A 21,126-nucleotide genomic window follows, 5' to 3' on the forward strand; every position below is an offset into this window, starting at 1 on the left:
GTCTATGTGTTTCAACAGAAGTAAATGATTTTGTGTAAAACTACTCCAATAAGACCACGACGAGTTCCATAGACAATTTGTTATAAGATTTAGTCCTTTTATAACTTATACTTCACAATAAAACTGAAACAATTAAAATACAACTCTGACCCTCTGTATATAAAATTACACATTGCTAAAATCAAATGATCTATTCATATATTTGTTGTAACATTGGAATTATAAATTGCCCTTATGAAGCATATGATTTTTTGCAAATGAGAGTTTGGATTTAGCTGTATGTCAAGATCAAGCAGCATTTGTCTGCAGAACTATAGAGACAATTAACATATCTTACTGTTGCCACGTTAACAGCTGAAGAGGTCTGTCCCTGTTGTTGTTTCAGAAAGACACTGGTGCAATGACCTCATCCCATCACCTACATTATCTTTTCATGCCTGACACCTGTTACCTCATCATTCTTTAGATTTCTTACTGGACTCAATCTCTCTCTCTCTCTATTTCTCTCGCTCTTTTGTCTTTGTTTATCATTGTATCTGTCTCTCTTTGTGTCCCTCTCTCTCTCTCTCTCTCTCTCTCTCTCTCTCTCTCTCTCATTTTCATAATCATGAACATGCATTCATGCACACTTTCAGAGGAGAGAGTAATAACCCACTATGTGATGTTGGTATTGAAGGCTAGCCAGCAGAACACTAGTCCCAGTGCTGTTTGTCCTTGCAGAGACACTGTAGTTTCCCATTGGCCTGAGCTGCCCAGCTTTGAGCTGGTGGTAGCTAGATGAGTAGCTCGGTTCCAATCTCTATACTAGCATACTACTTAGTATGAAGCAATGTATTAGGCAAGTACAGTGGGGAGAACAAGTATTTGATACACTGCCGATTTTGCAGGTTTTCCTACTTGCAAAGCATGTAGAGGTCTGTAATTTTTATCATAGGTACACTTCAACTGTGAGAGACGGAATCTAAAACAAAAATCCAGAAAATCACATTGTATGATTTTTAAGTAATTAATTTGCAAGTAGGAAAACCTGAAAAATCGGCAGTGTATCAAATACTTGTTCTCCCCACTGTATATTCTAAGTAGTGTGCTAATACTGAATGGACATTTGAACAGAGTATTTATATGTTATCCACCACGTAGCTCTGGTATGGATGACCCAACAGTTTCTCCACCTGTGCCTTGGGCACGATCCAACACCTGCCCAGGTGACGTTTCCTCACTGTGTCCTTCAGGGTCTTGTCCTGTAGGGTGATGGGTACGTGTATCGCCCCCCACCTCAGCACTCCCCTAGATAGGACCCCCTCTTTACTAGGCTGGGGCGGTGTGTCACTAGGGTCCTTCACCGGCATCACACTCATGTCCGCATGCTGGAACTGGCCTGTTGGAAAGAGGGGACAATGAGAGGGCAATCAATCACAACATATATGTATAGTATTTTCCCATAGCCTTTTATACAGGAACACTTTCGGGCCAGGTGTATGTAACAAGACAAAGAAACTAATTTAAAGACATTAAAGGGAATGTACCCAGTAGGCCTTTGGTTGAAAGAGAGAGGCCTTGTCCATCAGTGATATAGAACCCGAGGTGTGCCATCTGCAGGTAGCTGGGCTGTTTGTAGTGGTGGAACAGAACCAGGAAACAAATATCCTTCGCCAGCTCGATCCAACAGCTCTGATGGATGTCATCTGTGGTGTCCATGGATACCGCCACGCCCTGCCTTGTTACAGATCCCTGCTGATTAGTGGGTAGGGTGTCCCGTCCCTCCCCTTCCACCACCACGGCGTCCAATGAGAGTGTGATCACTATGCCACCCAGCCCGCCGTGCCCGCCCATGGCAGCGGAGATGGTTATCTTGTCAAAGTAAGTGCGGGAGCGGTCCTCTACGTCTTGCTTGGACGGAGCCCACATTAGATGACCGTCCACCGTGATACCTTGAGGGTAAGAGGAAGGCATGGGTGAACGTGTGTGTGTGTGTGTGTGTGTGTGTGTGCGCGCATGCGCGTGCGTTCCAACAGTTACAGAATGTATGTGTTCTTTAATGTGATCCCATTTTAATATACTGTATGCCTGTAAAATGTCGTGGTCCTTCTAAATGAGATTATACGGCACATCGCTTAAATTCAATGACATGCCACTAATATAAGATTACAGTTCTGGACTTTTGTTTGTTGTAGTCTGTGCTGACTAACCTCTCTCTGGGTCTTCCAGCAGTCTCAGTACGTCGTTGGCCCTGCCGTCCACCGTGAAACACAGATTCTGTTTCAGTTTGGGGAGCTGGACCATAAAATGAGGGTCTCCATCAACTAAAAAAAACAACAACAAACAAACATTGAACATAAAGACAAAGGTGAGAAACAAATTTTACAGTTATATGTTATGCTACTGGTTATGTTATGTTACTGGTTACAGTGTATGCCCCTTACCAGAAGAGGAGAAGACTCTGACAGAACTCAGTCTGGAGGTGGGGCCTGGCACTGGAAGGACAACAGGTACAACTGAGACTACGTCTTATCTTTCTGAAGCACTGAAACCAATGACAGATCAGAGCCTGCTAACATCTCCGAAGTACATTGATCTTATGCTAGACTACATAGAAAAAAACAATGAAATACTTACAAAGATTTAACGCTGATTCATCCCCTGAAAACATACAAATTCCGAAAGCGTGTTAAATATCTGTATCAACTGAGAAACATACAAAGTATCCCTATTGCCAACACAACTAAATAGTTCTACATATTAGTCAACTGTGACTTACAAGAATCATAGTTGAGGTCGTAGTCTTGGTCGTAGGTTGCATCATAATCTAAAAGATCCAATCATATGGTCATCATTAGACACCAGACAGACACAGTAAAAACATATCCTCTCCATGAGCTGGTCTGAGAGCTTTCATCAGAATCTCTATAGGAGGAAATGACAGCTTTTAAGATACAACAACATACATGCTGTTGCAATGAATTGGTTTGTCATGGCAGAGGAGTAAGAAAGGAACTCACCTTTAACTAGGTCCATATCTAAGGTAGAGACATGGAGAAAACACAGATTGACACAGTGATACACTAAAGGTCTACTTCATCACTTTTTAACCTCATATCCATTATCTTTGTATTCAAAGATATCAATAATGATATTTCAGGACATTTGTCCAACAGAGCTGAAGCAGAATGATGAAATCTTCTGGTATGGTTGATTCACCTTTTCTATGGATCTGGATGGAAGTGGAGACATCTGGTGGAAAGAAGAGGAACATGTCACACTTAAGCCAGAAATGGTGGATTGATGGTGCCAGTGCTGCATTCGATTGTACTAATATTTCTCTGATAGACAGGTACAAGATATAAGTTCAATACCTGATGCAACACAATTCATATAATATGCAATACTGTTATTTAATAAAAATGTATCCTTAAGAGAAGTATTATTCAACTATACTTTGCATTGTATTAGTTGAAGTTCCAAGTGAGATAGACAAGAGAGCGAGAAACTAATCTCATAAATGGTATCGTAGCATCTGTCAACAGACTGGGACGCTTAGACTAACAAGGAATATTGTTCTGGTGGGCTGGTTTTTGTAATTGATGATTTGGATAAATCACGATATCACAGTGGCTCACATCTTTAACATTTTGGAAGAGGAGGGGAAATTTGGCCCCTAGACTTGCAGAGAGAGAGAGGGATGGAGCTACCGCCCAACTTGCGCTCTTTTCTAAAACATCTGCCCTCAGAAATTAATCGAGCACTTGACACAATTACGTGAGATTTTAATTCTGGGTTTCCAAGATCAGTGGAATACCAACCCAACAGTCCTGCAGCCTCCCACAGTTTAGGCCCGTCTGTGATGCCTGGCATGGGGGAAAATGTGGCAGAGACAAAGGTGGCAATCTGGTCTACGTCTGAGACTGGGTCTGTGTTACTGCCCTGTGGAGCTGGAGTAGGGGAGACGGACAGAACACTGTACAGGAATGTGGTGACCTGAGGTGGATGGGCATCAGTGGCAGACATGGTGGCATTGTCTGAAGAGGAGGAGGAGAGGGATATTCTAACTGGAGGGAGGACTGTTCTAACAGAGATGGGAAGGGGCGTGGCGGGTTTCCAAGGCTGTAGAGCAGGGGTTGGATCGGTTCTGACTGAGGTGGTGGTGGTAGTGGAGGTGGTGGTTTTCACAGCTGTAGGGACTGTAGTCTTAACTGTGGTGGGTGATGTGGTAGGGACTGTCTTTACTATGTTGGGTGGAGGGGTGGTTGTGGTTTTCCCAGGTGCAGGAGCGGCAGCTGTTTTGAGCGAGTTGGCCAGGGGGGTAGAGAATATCCTGGCGGGGGGGGGAGGGGCAGGGGCAGTTTTTGGAGAGCTGGGAGGAGGGGTGGGGGGTTTTCCTGAGAGAGGGGCAGGGATGGTTTTGCCGGCACTGGGGCTGAGGGTGCTAGTCATAGTGGTTTTCTTGGGGGATGGTGGAGCCACTGTTTTCGCTGGGCTGGGTAGGGTGGAGGCCTTTCTGGGTTGAGGTGGAGGTTGGGGAGGTGGAAGCTTGGTGACATGAGGGTCTGGCTTAGCTTCGTTACTCCTGGGCTTTTTCACAGGGATGGGGGAGACTATTTCGGTGGCAGTAGTGTGGGCAACTGTGGTTGTTGTAGTAGCTCTATTAGTGGTGTTGGTGGTGGTGGGCTTAGTGGTGGTTGTGGTGGCGGGTTGAGCTGTCGTAGTTGACGCTGTGGTAGGAATTTCATCAGCATCAGGCTTGACTACAACAAGGGAAGTAACAGGCGTGACAAAGTTGAACTTGAGGGAGAGGTTGGTTGCCTTCTCGCCCAGCAATTTCTGCACGGCCAGGTCGGTGCTGTTCAGTTTGGCCAGCAGCAGCTCTTTGATAGTGAAGTAAGCCCAGAGACGACGTACGAAGCTGGAGATCCCACCCATCCCCCCAGGGCAGCCCATGGAGGAGGCTGTCACATTCTCCTCTCCTTTAGACACCAACACGTCATTCTCGACCTTCACTTTCTGCTTTGAGTCACTGGCCGTCAGAGACACCTAAGAAGAGAAGAAAGGAGAGGAGAAGGGAAGAGAAAGGAACAGAAGAGAGGAGAGGAGAGGAGAAGGGAAGAGAAGAGGAGGGAATAGAGAAGAGAAGCAAAGAAAGCAAAAACTTTATCAATGTCAATATTTCCCCAAAAATGAAATGTTACAAAAACTCATGGTAAAAACAATGGACAATTACAACATGATGTGATACCAACCTTCAGATTCTTGACCCCTGGCTTGACCTTCCCAGTGACCACCAGCTCTGAGCCCTGGAAGTAGTTGGGGAAGAGGGAGCGGGTTACGTCGAAGGCCTGGTCATCCAAGTAGGTCAGCTGGATGTCTGACAGTAGCGGGCTGGCTACCTCATCGTAGAATCCCTTCAACTGGAGTGCGGCGTCTGTGTCCTCGTACACCATCCTCGCCATGCCACGGTTGTCCAGTGCCAGGCGCCGCAGCAAGGGGAAGTCGGCGTCGTCTCCGAAGGCCAGGCCAAACAGAGAGGCGGAGCCCAGAGCGCTCTTAGCGTTGCTAAGGATGGAGTCACCGGACGTCACGCCGATGGTAGCTTCACCGTCCGTCAAGAAGATGACCAGAGGGACCCGGCGGAAGCCACCGGAAGAGGACGAGGAGGGGGAAGAGGCGGAGGGGTTCACCAGCTGGGCAGCTGAGAGGAGGGCCGCGTTGATGTTGGTCCCTGGAGGAGGAGAGAGGGAAGGTGACGTGGAGAAGAGAGGGAGGTGTGGAGGAGGTGGAAGAAATGGAGGAGAGAGGATGCAGAAGAGGAGACAGAAGATGGAATACAGACAGTGTTTTAGCGGTCTTGTCAGGTTGCTGCAGATATAATGCAATTCAAGCACATCAGACTCAATCCCACTCACATCCCTCAGCGATGATCCTCTTGACAAATTCCTTAGCGTCTCGTACGTTATTCCGCGTGGCCCTCACTGTGCGACCCTTCTTCCAGGTGAGGACCTTGTCTGAGAAGGTGATGATGTTGAAGTGGTCCCCTTCACGAAGGTCTCCCAGGATAGTGGACATTGCCTGCTTTGTCTGGTCCACACCAATACAGAGCGAGAAGAGAAATTATAATTTTATTGATAAAATGTAGTGTCAATGTTGTCATTCTTGTCTAAATGAATGAGGTGTAGCTGGATGCAATGTGAGAGGTGTAAAACATCTACTGTACCTGTTTGATCTTGGTGCCAATCATGGAGCCACTGACATCAATGACAAAGATGACATCCTTGGGGACCACAGGAAGCCCCCGAGGTGCAAAGTAGTGGGCAAAGTACCCATCAAACACCTGAGACAGGCCAACAGAAGAGAATAATCCCTCATTGGATTAGATTATTGCCTCGCTAGATTACCGTCTTTGTACAGTATTTGTTATGGCAGAGTTTGGGCCTACACAGTGTGTAGTGCTTGTGTATGTGTGTTTCGTGTGCTGACCTGGACGTCTCCCATGAGGTCACTGAGCTCTACATCGTACTGGATGATGTAGTCAGCGTTGAGCCCCTTAGAGGAGACACTGCTCTGCTGCTGCAGGCTGGGGTTGTAATGAACATGGGCACAACAAGGGCTCTGCTGGATCTGAGTGGAGGCTGGGGCTTCTGTCTCACCTGGATGGGAGAGGAAGACCAGAGAACACCCTGTCATTGTGCATGTTTGAGGTATACTACATGTATGTTGCATCCTACTATACAATAACTACTCATTACTGTGATCCAGATGAGTGATTATGCAACTTGCCTTGTTCAAACTGATCCCCTCAAACATGCTGCTTGTATCAAAACTAGCACTACAACTTTGACAATAAAGAATAACTGCTGCCTTTTCCTATGTTACCTGTGACAGTGTTGGAGAGCCGTCGGCTAGACTTCAGCGGGAGGACCTTGATGAAGCTGAGTCCTGTCCTCTCTGCTATGCTGACATCCAGGGTGAGATTAGTGACCAGTCCTCCAGGCCTCAGGCCCAGGATCAGTTCATAGCGACCCAACCTGCGGGGCAGCAGCTCCTCGTAGGACAGCGAGAAGGAAATCCGGCTCCCAGAGGAAATACTCACCGCCATGCGGAACTTCTCGATCTCCCTCTCCCTGAGATGAAGACACAGTAAGAGAGAGGTATTGGAGTGGTGGCGGTGGTAACTGGTGAAAGAATGACTTGGAAAACCATGGGGAAATGGAAAGAATTTGAAGCAGGCAAGTACAACTGATCTGAGTAGAAATGCTAAAAGATTTAAATGGGTGTGGTGGGTGACGGGTGTCCATATGTCTAGAATACAGATGTGTTGTTGTACTTTTCCCACATAAAACAAAGAAATCCAAATAAAACACATATCAAAGAGTGATTGTGGTATGAAATACTTTTTCAGACTGACTTGGTGGCAACGAGTCCAGCTGTTTTCCCTTGCTTCTTGGCTGCGTCATAGATCTTCCTGGCAGCACTCCTCTCCTTCACCTGGGCGATGTGCACTTTGCCATTGGAGGTGCTGGAGGCAGAGGAAAGAATGAGGTAACTCGCAATGGTCAGACTATGTTAAGAAACATGCATTGGTCTCATGGATGGAAAATATCTAGGTTTCCTTTACTTTCCTTGACTGCAACTATTTACATTATTAGTCACACGTTACAAAGCAATAACATACTTCACAGCATTTGTGTTAGACTCAGATGGAGGACAAACATGAATCATGCTGGTTTACAGATTCACGTGAAGCGAAGGGTGAGAGGAGGGAGTCATTTCCCTCTGAAAACATGAGCTCTGGTCCATGATTTGGTTGGGAAATGGTTCGGTGTAGGTCCTGCGGAGGCCATGAAAGGGTCTCAGGGTGTTGCATGATCTCTTTTCAGTAATCATGGTTGCATCCCAAATGACACCCTATTCCATCTAGTAGACTACTTTTGACCTGACCCTTACGTGTTTGGATTTGAGACGCACCCATGATAACTGAAAAATAACACTCGGAAACCCCCTCCATGGCCCCTGGAGAACCTACTCTATACCCAACTGTTCCCCAACCATTTCCCAACCAAACTGGACCAGAGCTCACACACCCTAATGCAAACCATACAGTTCCTAAATTCTCACCGCCTTCCTGTCATCATGTGATGAAGTGCTAAAATAAGGTCATGTCCTTTGAAAAAATATATTTAAATAAAAACCAACAGGGACCAACGAAAATAAATCTCCAGCCTTGAAGCAGGTCTTGTTCCGGACACAGAGCAGAAGGAAATGGTGGGCTTAGCAGGGTGGAAAATAGAGGGGCCTGTATGTATGTGTGGCTGAGAGGGAGTGGGAACTGGGAACGGCTGCACATGAGTGACCTACACACAGAACACAAGGCCCTCAGTCCCACGTTGTGAAACGTCACTGAACTAAAGAAACACAGTCACCACAGCTATTTTCCTTCTGGATTAATTGGTGAAGTGTTGTGTGTGTGTGTTCCAGCTAGCACATAACGTTCTGAAAACCAAATGTTTCTTAGAGCTTGGTGAGAGCGTGGTCGTCCTATGCTAATGCTCCAGATACTCAACTAGTCTAAAGGCCCGTTTTATTGCTTCTTTAAATCAGAACAACAGTTTTCAGCTGTGCTAACATAATTGCAAAAGGGTTTTCTAATGATCAATTAGCCATTTAAAATGATAAACTTGGATTAGCTAACACAACGTACCATTGGAACACAGGAGTGATGGTTGCTGATAACGGGCCTCTGTACGCCTATGTAGATATTCCATTAAAAATCAGCCGTTTCCAGCTACAATAGTCAATTACATCATTAACAATGTCTACACTGTATTTCTTATCAAACCCTAACCCTAAGTGACCCCAAACTTTTGAACGGTAGTGTACATTCCCACAACTTCCAAGGAACCAAATGTGCTAGCTTGTGTGTGTGTGTGTGCTCGTACGTGTGACAGAGAGAGATGTGTGATATTATATGCATGCATCAGAGAGTTAGTCCGCATGTAAAACTGTCTATTTTCAAGAGTTTACATCCCCCATTTGACTACATGTAAATGGATATGTGTGTGGCGTGTGTTGGCTATGTGTGTCAGTATGTGTTTGCATGTGTGTGCGTGCAGGTGTGCGTAGTATGTGTACTTTGGCTTGTTTATATGTACCTTGGTAAACTTCGCAGGAGAGAGAGAGGGGGGAAAAAACAGGGCATGCTTCTGTCATTTTCTCTACTAACGTTTTGACATATTTACAAAGCATGGTATTCATCTGCTTTTAAGATCCCCCAGACGCCTCCCTCTTCTGACCCAAGCCCAACCCCAGGCTCCGGCTCCTCGTTGGGTCTTTAATGTTTATTTTGGGGAGTTTGTCCGGAAACCGCAGACCTGACTGGCATTTGGGATTTATTTTGTTTATTTACTACCAAGCTTTACACTCCTTTTTTTAACTTTATTTTTTTTTTTTTTATCTAGGACCTCTTACCTTATACTTTACCCCCCTTCACAGCCAAAAAGAAATGTATTTTTGATCCTGAAGAATATTAGCCCGAGTGCCATTCTGTTTGTGCTATCATGCCAACTCCTTGTCACTCATCGTCAAGCAGCAAGAGTTGGCAAGAGAGAAGAAACATACTGGCACCCAGGATAGAGGGATTACATCATTCCAAGGGAAGGAACAATTAATTTGATTATAGGCCCACTACCTGGGAGGGAGGGAGGGAGGGAACTGGCTGGTTCTCACTCATAGCCTCTCCTGCTGCCTGTGAGCTTGTGTGAGTGAGGGGTACAAAAAACAGCATTTCCTACTCTTGGGATAATAAAGTAAACTTCACTTGACTTAAAGTGTGTGACTGACTCACATTGTGAAGTTGGAGATGAATGCTGCTGAGGGCAGGTCCACCTCAAAGGCTGCCTCCTTGGTGACAGCTAGCTGGTTCCACACAGAGCTCTGGATGGTGGTGTGGGCGTAGCGAGACATGACAGAACACCTCACATGGTAGTCTGTCACCTTCAGCTGGGAACAGATTAATCCAGCAAACAGTCAGCAAAGAACATACACATTTGATCTGATGAAATCGTTATATAGCTACCCAAGTACAAAGCCAATAGCGACCTCATCAAGAGCTTTGGACCTCTTGGTGTAATTGCTAAGGTGTTTGACTGACAGTTGCAGAGATGCAGGTTTGAGTACTGATGGGGCTCTTTTGTAAATGAAAATCCAAGTATTACTAGGCTTTTTTTTAACCAGGCTTCAGTGCCTTGACAAGTTTAGACAAATGTTACAAAGCCACACTCTGCAAGATATCCCTCCCACCCCGTTGTTTACTTGGCTAATTCTGGGCCCTGCTGGGGCCAATCTGGTCAGCTGGGCCACATTACTGCAAGGCCGGGACACAGACAGACCTGAGCTACTGAGAGACAAACAGACCTGTTTCTCAATACTTACCAGTATCAAAGACAGTGGACAAGCTTTCTGATACACCGGAGACCGATTGCTTGATGATCTACATTCTATCATTGGCAACATTCAAAGCATCAAATAAAATGATGGCTCCACTGAGATACAGTACTACAGGGTTTCTCACTACAGGGTTTCTCACTCTGTGTGGCACACAGGTTAAAAATACAGATTGCAATGAGAGTGATAGCTAGATCTACACTCACAGCATGATTTCCTCATAACCTAATACTGGCATGTTTGATCATCATGTTCCTATCCAGATGTCATTAAAGTCCCAGGATTGGCTTATTTCAAAGGGCTTAATGTGAAGCGTTTCTTGTATTGCTAGTAAAACAATGTAGGCTTGTCTTCTCCCTTATGGGCATACAACTGGCAAAAAATAATCTCTAGCACACGTGGAGGTTAAGACCGGTGTAGACCTTACAGTGAAATGCTTACTTACGAGCCCCTAACCAACAATGCAGTTTAAAAAAAAATACAGATAAGATTGAGAAATAAAAGTAACAAGTAATTAAAGAGCAGCAGTAAAATAACAATAGCGAGATTATATACAAGGGGGTACCGGTACAGAGTCATTGTGAGGGGGCACCGGTTAGTTGAGATAATATGTACATGTAGGTAGAGTTATTAAAGTGACAATGCATAGATGATAACAACAGAGAGTAGCAGCAGTGTAAAAGAGGGTTTAGTGGGGGGGCAATGCAATAGTCTGGGTAGCCATTTGATTAGATGTTCAGGAGTCTTATGGCTTGGGGGTAGAAGCTGTTTAGAAGCCTCTTGGACCTAGACTTGGCGCTCCGGTACCGCTTGCCGTGCGGCAGCAGAGAGAACTAGGGCGTTCCTCTGACACCGGGCGTTCCTCTGACACCGCTTGGAGGAGAGGTCCTGGATGGCAGGAAGCTTGGCCCCATGTACTGGGCCATTCACACTACCCTCTGTAGTGCCTTGTGGTCGGAGGCCGAGCAGTTGCCATACCAGGCAGTGATACAACCAGTCAGGATGCTCTCGATGGTGCAGCTGTAGAACCTTTTGAGGATCTGAGGACCCATGCCAAATCTTTTCAGTCTTCTAAGGGGGAATAGGTTTTGTCATGCCCTCTTCACGATTGTCTTGGTGTGCTTGGACCATGTTAGTTTGTTGGTGATGTGGACACTAATGAACTTGAAGCTCTCAACCTGCTCCACTGCAGCCCCTTCGATGAAAATGGGGGCGTGCTCAGTCCTATAGTCCACAATCATCTCCTTTGTCTTGATCACATTGAGGGAGAGGTTGTTGTCCTGGCACCACACGGCCAGGTCTCTGACCTCCTCCCTATAGGCTGTCTCGTCGTTGTCGGTGATCAGGCCTACTTAATGATGGTGTTGGAGTCATGCCTGGCCGTGTAGTCATGAGCGAACAGGGAGTACAGGATGGGACTGAGCACATACCCCTGAGGGGCCCCTGTGTTGAGGATCAGCGAGGCGTATGTGGGGGGCGGCCTGGGGGCGGCCCGTCAGGAAGTCCAGGATCCAGTTGCAAAGGGAGGTGTTTAGTCCCAGGGTCCTTAGCTTATTGATGAGCTTTGAGGGCACTATGGTGTTGAACGTCAAGCTGTAGTCAATGAATAGCATTCTCACATAGGTGTTCCTTTTGTCCAGGTGGGAAAGGGCAGTGTTGAGTGCAATAGAGATTGCATCATCTGTGGATCTGTTGGGGCAGTATGCAAATTAGAGTGGGTCTATGGTTTCTGGGATAATGGTGTTGATGTGAGCCATGACCACCCTTTCAAAGCACTTCATGGCTACAGATGTGAGTGCTACGGGTCGGTAGTCATTTAGGCAGGTTACCTTTAGTGTTCTTGGGCACAGGCACAATGGTGGTTCTGCTTAAAACATGTTGGTATTACAGACTCAGTTAGGGAGAGGTTGAAAATGTCAGTGAAGACACTTGCCAGTTGGTCAGCGCATGCTCGCAGTACACGTCCTGGTAATCCGTCTGGCCCTGCGGCCTTGTGAATGGTTGTCATGTCCTGACCAGTAAAAGGGGTTGTTTGTTACTGTAGTTTGGTCAGGGCGTGGCAGGGGGTGTTTGTTTAGTGTGTTTCGGGGTTTTTGGTTGATGTTCTATGTTTTCTATTTCTATGTGGGTTTTGTAGTTTTTCAATGTCTATGTTAGTTTTGTCAATGACCTTCAATCAGAGGCAGCTGTTCGTTGTTTTCTCTGATTGGAAGCCATATTTAAGTGTGTTTGTTTTCACTTGTGTTGGTGGGTGGTTGTTTCCTCGTATAGTCTGAGCACCTTATGGGACTGTTTTTCGGCGTTTGTTTTGTATGAGTATTTTTTCCCTTCTAAATAAAAAGAAGATGAGCACCTTAACCGCTGCATATTGGTCCGATGATTTCTCCTCCTCAGACGACGAACTTTGTGACAATGTTGACCTGTTCAAAGGTCTTACTCACATCGGCTGCGGAGAGCGTAATCACACAGTCTTCCAGAACAGCTGGTACTCTCAAACATATTTCAGTGTAATTTGCCTCGAGGTGAGCATAGAAGTACAGTTGAAGTCGGAAGTTTACATACACTTAGGTTGGAGTCATTAAAACAAATTTTTCAACCACTCCACAAATTTCTTGCTAACAAATTATAGTTTTGGCAAGTCGGTTAGGACATCTACTTTGTGCATGGCACAAGTAATTTTTCCAACAATTCTTTACAGACAGATTATTTCACTTATAATTCACTGTATCACAATTCCAGTGGGTCAGAAGTTTACATACACTAAGTTGACTGTGCCTTTAGCTTGGAAAATTCCAGAAAATTATGTCATGGCTTTAGAAGCTTCTGATAAGCTAATTGACATCATGTGAGTCACTTGGAGGTGTACCTGTGCGTCTTTGCTTGACATCATGGGAAAATCAAAATAAATCAGCCAAGACCTCCGAAAAAAATTGTAGCCCTCCACAAGTCTGCGTCATCCTTGGGAGCAATTTCCAAATGCCTGAAGGTACCACGCTCATCTGTACAAACAATAGTACGCAAGTATAAACACCATGGGACCACGCAGCCGGCATACCGCTCAGGAAGGAGACGCGTTCTGTCTCCTAGAGATGAACGTACTTTGGTCCGAAAAGTGTAAATCAATCCCAAAACAACAGCAAAGGACCTTGTGAAGATGCTGGAGGAAACAGGTACAAAAGTATCTACATCCACAGTAAAACGAGTCCTATATCGACATAACCTGAAAGGCCGCTCAGCAAGGAAGAAGCCACTGCTCCAAAACCGCCATGAAAAAGCCAAACTACGGTTTGCAACTGCACATGGGGACAAAGATCGTACTTTTTGGAGAAATGTCCTCTGGTCTGATGAAACAAAAATAGAACTGTTTGGCCATAATGACCATAGTTATGTTTGGAGGAAAAAGGGGGAGGCTTGCAAGCCAAAGAACACCATCCCAACCGTGAAGCACGTGGGTGGCAGCATCATGTTGTGGGGGTGCTTTGCTGCAGGAGGGACTAGTGCACTTCACAAAATAGATGGCATAATGAGGGAGGAAAATTATGTGTATATATTGAAGCAAGACATCAGTCAGGAAGTTAAAGCTTGGTCGCAAATGTGTCTTCCAAATGAACAATGACCCCAAGCATACTTCCAAACTTGTGGCAAAATGGCTCAAGGACAACAAAGTCAAGGTATTGGAATGGCCATCACAATGCCCTGACCTCATTCCTATAAAAAATGTGTGGGCAGAACTGAAAAAGCGTGTGCGAGCAAGGAGGCCTACAAACCTGACTCAGTTGCACCAGCTCTGTCAAGTGGAATGGGTCAAAATTCACCCAACTTATTGTGGGAAGCTTGTGGAAGGCTACCCGAAATATTTGACCCAAGTTAAACAATTTAAAGGCAATGCTACCAAATACTAATTGAGTGTATGTAAACTTCTGATCCACTGGGAATGTGATGAAAGAAATAAAAGCTGAAATAAATAATTCTCTCTACTATTATTCTGACATTTCACATTCTTAAAATAAAGTGGTGATCCTAACTGATCTAAGACAGGGGATTTTTACTAGGATTAAATGTCAGGATTTGTGAAAAACTGAGTTTAAATGTATTTGGCTAAGGTGTATGTAAACTTCCGTCTTCAACTGTAGTTTAGCTCATCTGGTAGCCTCGTGTCACTGGGCAGCTCTTGGCTGTGCTTCCCTATGTAGTCTGTAATGGTTTGCAAGCCCTGCCACATCCGACGAGCGTCAGATCCGGTGTAGTACAATTCGATCTTAGTCCTGTATTGATGCTTTGCCTGTTTGATGGTTTGTCGGAAGGCATAGCGGGATTTCTTATATGCTTCCGGGTTAGAGTCCAGCTCCTTGAAAGTGGCAGCTCTAGCCTTTAGCTTAGTACAGATGTTGCCTGTAATCCATGGCTTATGGTTGGGGTATGTACATGCGGTCTCTGTGGGGACGACGTCATCGATGCACTTATTGATGAAGTCAATGACTGATGTGGTGTACTCCTCAATGCCATTAGAGGAATCCCAGAACATATTCCAGTCTGTGCTAGCAAAACAGTCCTGTAGTTTAGCATCTGTTTCATCTGACCACTTTTTTATTGATCTAGTCACTGGTGCTTCCTGCTTTAATTTTTGCTTGTAAGGAGGAATCAGGAGGATAGAATTATGGTCAGATTTGCCAAATGGAGGGCGAGGGAGAGCTTTGTATGCGTCTCTGTGTGTGGAGTAAAGGTGGTCCAGAGTTTTTTTCCCTCTGATTGCACATTTAACATGCTGATAGAAATTTGGTAAAACGGATTTAAGTTTCCATGCATTAAAGTCGCCCGGCTACTCGGAGCGCCGCCTCTGGTTGAGTGTTTTCTTGTTTGCTTATGGCGGAATACAGCTCATTCAATTCTGTCTTAGTGCCAGCCTCCGTCTACTGCAGAATAGTGACCGCCACACATATTGATATGATTTAGAAGGGGATCAATGTTCAGTGAATGCTTTCCAATATTATCACAGCCCATCTACATAGGCAGTTGTTGCACGTGTGCGAAGCCGTACCAGTAAGATATCTTACTGATTTCGGCAATGATACATTCCAATGGGACATTCCATGTAGCTCATACTCACCAACGGTTTTGCTGGTTTGCTCTGGCGTCTCACTCTCTGGGGAGAAAAACAATACAGAGAAAGTTAATAAAAGTGTAATGAATCCTAACTATAGGGTTGAGCACAGCAGAGCTATAGGGTTTGAGTGCAGCAGAGCTATAGGGTTTGAGTGCAGCAGAGCTATAGGGTTTGAGTGCAGCAGAGCTATAGGGTTTGAGTGCAGCAGAGCTATAGGGTTTGAGTGCAGCATAGCTATAGGGTTTGAGTGCAGCATAGCTATAGGGTTTGAGCGCAGCAGAGCTATGGGGTTTGAGCGCAGCAGAGCTACAGGGTTTGAGCGCAGCAGAGCAGAATACAAGGTTGTAGTTTGTTATGTACACACCAGGGCCCTGACAGTAACATATTGCTGGACTCCTGTAGTTTGGAAACATTTAATTAAAACAAGCTGAGGCCTTCTGAACATTGTGTAAAGCTTAAAAGCCAATGTAGCTGTTTTTATCTCAATATCAAATCATTTCTGAGTTACAATTAGGTACCTTACTGTGATTGTTTTAAATTAAAATGGTCAAAAAGAAACAAAAATAGCATCTTAGCAAAGAGCAATTTCTCAAGCAAGAATTTTGCTTGGACTACCTGGGAGTGGTCTGAGTGTGGAGGGAAAAACTGAAAACTAGCTGTTATTGGCAGAGAGGTTTGGAACTCTCTTTCTTATTGGTTTATTAACTAATTTACCACCTGGTGATGTCACCAGGCAGGCTAAAACTCCATCCCACCAAAACAGGCAGAAATTTTAGGCGGTCTTTTCAAACAGCTCTTACACAAAGATGGCATCATCATTTTTATAATTTAACAGTATTATTCTAACCTCATAGTGTGGAAATATTCATAAAACACAGGTAATTGACGTTGTTGAATGCACTGGGCCTTTAATAGATTTATAACAGCTTTATAGCAGTGTTTTAAGATCATACAGTTACCCTAAAGCCATTGTAGAGGGTTGAAAGGTATTGAGTTAAAGTAGATTTATATTGTTCATTCAAAGACTTTCAACCCGCCACACCATTATTATGTAATTTAACCTTCTACCCAATTTTGTGTACCCACATTTGTACTACTGTAATCTGGAAATATGCTGATTTAAAATGTTTTACATTTAGGTCATTATCTAATATAAGAAATTGTATATAAGAGGACAACTTGTCTTGGAAAAGTAACAAAATACTACCAAGTACTGTAGTTGGTTTACAAAATCCCCTCCTTTTAAATTAATCTCCAGGATCTATGTGTGGGGTTGGGTCAATATTTCTGTGTCAAAATAGGCTGAATCAAAGCTATTCATGAATGAAGGGGGGACTGGAAACAAATGCTGTCACTGTACACAGAGGGATAGTGAGGTGCACTGGTTCGGTTTCAAATGTTCGTTTTGCTCACAAATCACTGCTGTGTCAATCCATTATCACATATCCTGGAGATACAACACAAACAAATAACATTAGAGGGCGACTGCACTTCCTGATTTGGCCTCATTTTGAAGATTGCCCATTAAGAAATGCAAGCGACCATGACTAAAGCCAAAATGAGAGTTATCTCGGGGGTGTGGTTTGATGTGTTTGTGTTATGTTCGCATATCGTACCCTGGCAGGTACTGTTGTTTGTCCCTCCTGAGTCACCGTAGCAACAACATTTCCACTTCCTCAAAATAGTCACTTCCTTAAAATAACCAGAATTAAAAAATCTGTAATTCATTTTTGATCTGTAATTCATGCAATTTTACATCTACTGTAGCTAAGGTATTTGGTGCAGTACATCTCAAGTTAAAAAATGTGCATGAAAAACTACTCAGTGCACTGCATACAGTTGAGTCGGGAAAGTCTGGCTGCTCTAGCAATCGCTGTTACAAAGCCACACCAGCCCCACTCAAGTTAGTTCAGAGCGAGAAAGTGTAGGCTATATAGAAATAATTACTTTAAAATTGAAAAATCATGCAACTAAATAATAAGGATTTATAACATCCCAATCAAAGGTGTAGATTTCATCTCACAAAGGGAGAAATTTCAGTGCCAACAAAAACTGCATTTGAATTCAATATTGTTTTATTTGTAATGCACAAATTAAATCATTGAATTAATACATTCACTTAAAACTGGATCAAATGAATATTTTTATATTGAGTTTCAATATGGTATATATTGCATTCCTTCGTTTGTGTATCAAGTTTACAAACTATAATTTCAAGTTTACCAAAGTTTCATATATTCAACTTCTCAGATGCATTCAGATTCAGTTTCAAACTCAGTATTTTAAATTAAGATTCAAAACCAGAGACAACATCCTGGTACTTTGTCAGCAAGGAATGGTAGAAGAGAACCGCTGGAATCAAAAACTATCTTTGTTAAACAGGTTTCTGGAGGTTTCCGAAGCCAATGTGGCATGTTACATGTATTTTCTTCCTACGAATTTGGCTCTGTTTGGGCAATAAGCTATTATTGTCATGTTTCCACCTGTCACCAGAGGGCGGCAGAGACCGTCCTAGAGATGTTAACGACACTCAGGTCTGTCCCAATTTACTCATTATGATTTCCCTGTTAAAAGAGTGTTTTCTGTTGTCCTTTGCAGAAACTTGAATTGTTTACCGTGTGCATTTGTTTCCTGAGTGAGTTTGAGACTTATAGTGTTTATTGTTTTTTCAAGTGTACTGTGATCCTGCGGCTCCCGTTTCTCAGTAAAGTATTATGTTTATCCTTAACCACTGATTCCTCGTCTGGTCTCTTCTCTGCACCTGAGTCCAACTTTACCACGTCCCAATTATGACCCATTCCTAAAAGACTCTTTAAGACTCTTTCTCTAACATGGTCGTGCCTTCTGTTTTCCTCAATGAAGTGCAGGACACGTTAAAAGGGAGTGTGACAAAATGTTTTATTTGGCCCCCATAAGAATATAGTTTGATAGCCCTGTCATAGCCCTTCTAAGGATAGCTTTTCCACTTCCTATTTAATCTTGCTCTTGTGACTGACTGGGTTTGAACCCGGATCTCCTGCATGTCACAAGACTATTAGTCTACTTAGCTAAAGCCCATAGGGATGAGTTCAGGAAGCTAACACAAGTCTTCAAGTCTCCAGCAAGGTTACTCATCAAAAAAGCGTGGACCTCGGTTACATTTCACCGCCTTTTCACTCACATTCACTCCTTGAAAGAGTGATTTCCTTGACCCAGAATCGCCCAGAATGCACTGCGCGGTCCATTGACGACACTGTAATGGAAAACTGTAATATATACGGTAATTGTAGGTATTATCAACAGTAAAAAAAACTCTGACACGTTTTACGGCAGCATACTGTAAATTATGGTCATTGTGGGAAAATTGGTGTATTTCGAATGGTACTGTAATTCGACCCCACAGGTTGTAGTACCATACCATATCTTGGGAGCGCCAAAAACCTTTTCACCATTAGTGGGTACGTGGCATTGTTGTTTCTGGATCATTAACATATTTTGAGGCACAAGAGCCTATATTTGTTGCACCCGTAAGTGAAAACCTGGACTTGAACCCAGAATCTCTAGTGGCACAGCTACCACTGTGATGCAGTGCCTTAGACCACTGCGCCACTCGGGAGCCCAGAGGCAGCTAGTCTTATACCTTAAATGGTTCAGCATTTTGCCATGTCCTTTTGGTCTGTTTTTCCTGTAGTTTCTGCCAGTTAGGAAGCCTTTGTTAAGGCCTCTAGAAGTGAAAGTGATATAAAACCCTACATTTTGATTAATACTGTAATGTGTGAACACTTTACCTAGCAGCCAACCTGCTTACAACCATCCCTTGTAATTACAGTAACATACTATGAAATACAAACTCTACCCTGAATTAATATCATCCATTCGTTCATTCATTCAAACTATGGTAGCATTGACTTATCAGTATAATACAGGACATTTTATAGTATTGTACTGTATGTCAGTACACAGTACATGCTTTGATACCATATACTGTATATTACAGAATGTATACTGTAATATTAAATACGTAATTTGACTTGCCACCGAGCTGCCTGTAAATTACTGTCAAATTCATGGTAAACCCTTAACAGTGGACGCATGGGTAACGTATAATGGGAGTAAATACGATTCCAATTGAGTTTCCCTATGTAAAGTTGTAATCCATACCCAACCCTCCAGTAAATCACAAAATTCCGTTTCAATGAGACTGACTTTATTATCAAAAGTATGCTATTTACACTTTGTAGTTAATTTTGACTCTAGGCTATTAACTTTTCTGACTCATATCGATGCCACATAAGCCGATTAAAACCAGAGATGTTGGTTCGAAGTGGCAGTTGACCTTTATTAAAGAGAGGAACACCTTTCAATGTACAGTGGTTCCTTCTGAAGTGAACATTTTTTTATATATTTTTTGGGGTATTTGAAACTTTATTTTTAATTCATGTAAATGTAGGCTTTACTGTATAGTGTAGGCTATATCATGTGTGTTTCCAATGCATAATTGTATTCACATCTGCCATCCATCCTATAGTAACGTGCAGTCCTGTACATCTTCTATATAGTTTACCCCTCACTTGAGTGCAACAAATACATATTGCGTGCAAAAATGAATGTTGCCTTGTATGAGGAATACATTTTTCGTTGAACAGGTATCATTAATATGATTTTTTTTTTTTTAAACATGATTTTGTGAGGCTATCCTAAGTACGTTTTATTTTTCCAAGAGTTTCCAATATTATTCGTCCCAACAGGAAGATAAAATCATTCGCACCTGTAAAGGTATTTCTTTTGCTCCCAGGCGTGCTCCGCATTCCTCTGAAAATCCCCTCTGCACTGAGATCACGAAGAAAAATAAAACACACAGGATTTTTAAATCCACTTTCCCCATGTTCATTATACTTTTTAGTCTCCCGAGATGAAAAACGTTATGTTGCCAGTGGTCTCAGGTTGCCAGTCAGTGAGAGAGATCAAGTGCAGGTACGCAGGACGAGGTAGAACAAACCTCACATTTTACTAGTTCTTTTTCAAGAGGCAGTCGACTCGTTCATCTCCCTCCCCTTTATTTTAATAGTTTTGAAACCTCGTATATAATAACAGAAAATAAATCGTAGAATTATAATTTATATCTGACAGACAGATAATCAGATGAAAATGTAAAAGAATATCAGTGCGCACAAAAATTGCAGGAGTTGAGTCCCTGTGAGTTCAATAGGGTGTCCCTCCTTACGTGTACATACTGGAAATTTCGCGGACTGTTGCCATCGGTTAGTGAGCATGAATAGAAATGACGAATTATTAACCAATGAATGTCGACAATTTTGAAAGAAAAACATTCCAATCTCTCTTTGCTGTCGCCCCTTTCTCAATTCCAAAATGGGACCGAATAAAATATAGGATATCCCACCCTGACATACAAATGAGACATTTGTTTTTCTCATCTCTTTACCATTTGGCCAAATTATATTCCAACACAGGCTACCCCACTCGTTCTTGAATAGTCAGAATATAAAAGCTCAATATGTGACCCTATAAATTAAAGCTTCAATTATCTGCAAAACAGATCTCTAAAATTGGTTATGCAATTCATTTTAATTTTACTATTTCACCAATCTAGT

At 43.4% G+C, this 21,126-nt stretch overlaps 1 protein-coding gene across 1 annotated transcript; it reads right to left on the minus strand.

Moving 5' to 3' along the window:
• Window positions 1-71: 71 nt before the first annotated feature.
• Window positions 72-21,121, minus strand: LOC106567105 (inter-alpha-trypsin inhibitor heavy chain H6). Its single transcript, XM_014136003.3, has 18 exons — window positions 20,283-21,121; window positions 15,539-15,574; window positions 9,833-9,987; window positions 7,397-7,507; window positions 6,865-7,112; window positions 6,469-6,638; window positions 6,206-6,322; window positions 5,898-6,069; window positions 5,235-5,713; window positions 3,801-5,028; window positions 3,199-3,231; window positions 3,000-3,017; window positions 2,759-2,806; window positions 2,617-2,640; window positions 2,424-2,474; window positions 2,190-2,303; window positions 1,527-1,931; window positions 72-1,378 (listed from the first exon to the last, which is right to left on the minus strand). Exons 1-18 carry the CDS (start codon window positions 20,403-20,405, stop codon window positions 1,119-1,121), a joined length of 3,792 nt encoding a protein of 1,263 aa, XP_013991478.3. The 5' UTR covers window positions 20,406-21,121; the 3' UTR covers window positions 72-1,118.
• Window positions 21,122-21,126: the final 5 nt, after the last annotated feature.

Source organism: Salmo salar, chromosome 13 (assembly GCF_965601325.2).
Source record: "Salmo salar chromosome 13, fSalSal1, whole genome shotgun sequence".
Classification (NCBI taxonomy): Eukaryota; Metazoa; Chordata; class Actinopteri; order Salmoniformes; family Salmonidae; genus Salmo; species Salmo salar.

Coding starts and splice junctions, on each gene's coding strand:
- LOC106567105 (XM_014136003.3), bottom strand. CDS start 20,405: ATGAACATGGGGAAAGTGGATTTAAAAATCCTGTGTGTTTTATTTTTC. Junction 2,641..2,758: donor CGACCTCAACTATGATTCTT/GTAAGTCACAGT, acceptor GTATGTTTTCAG/GGGATGAATCAGCGTTAAAT. Junction 2,304..2,423: donor CAGAGTCTTCTCCTCTTCTG/GTAAGGGGCATA, acceptor TGTTTTTTTTAG/TTGATGGAGACCCTCATTTT.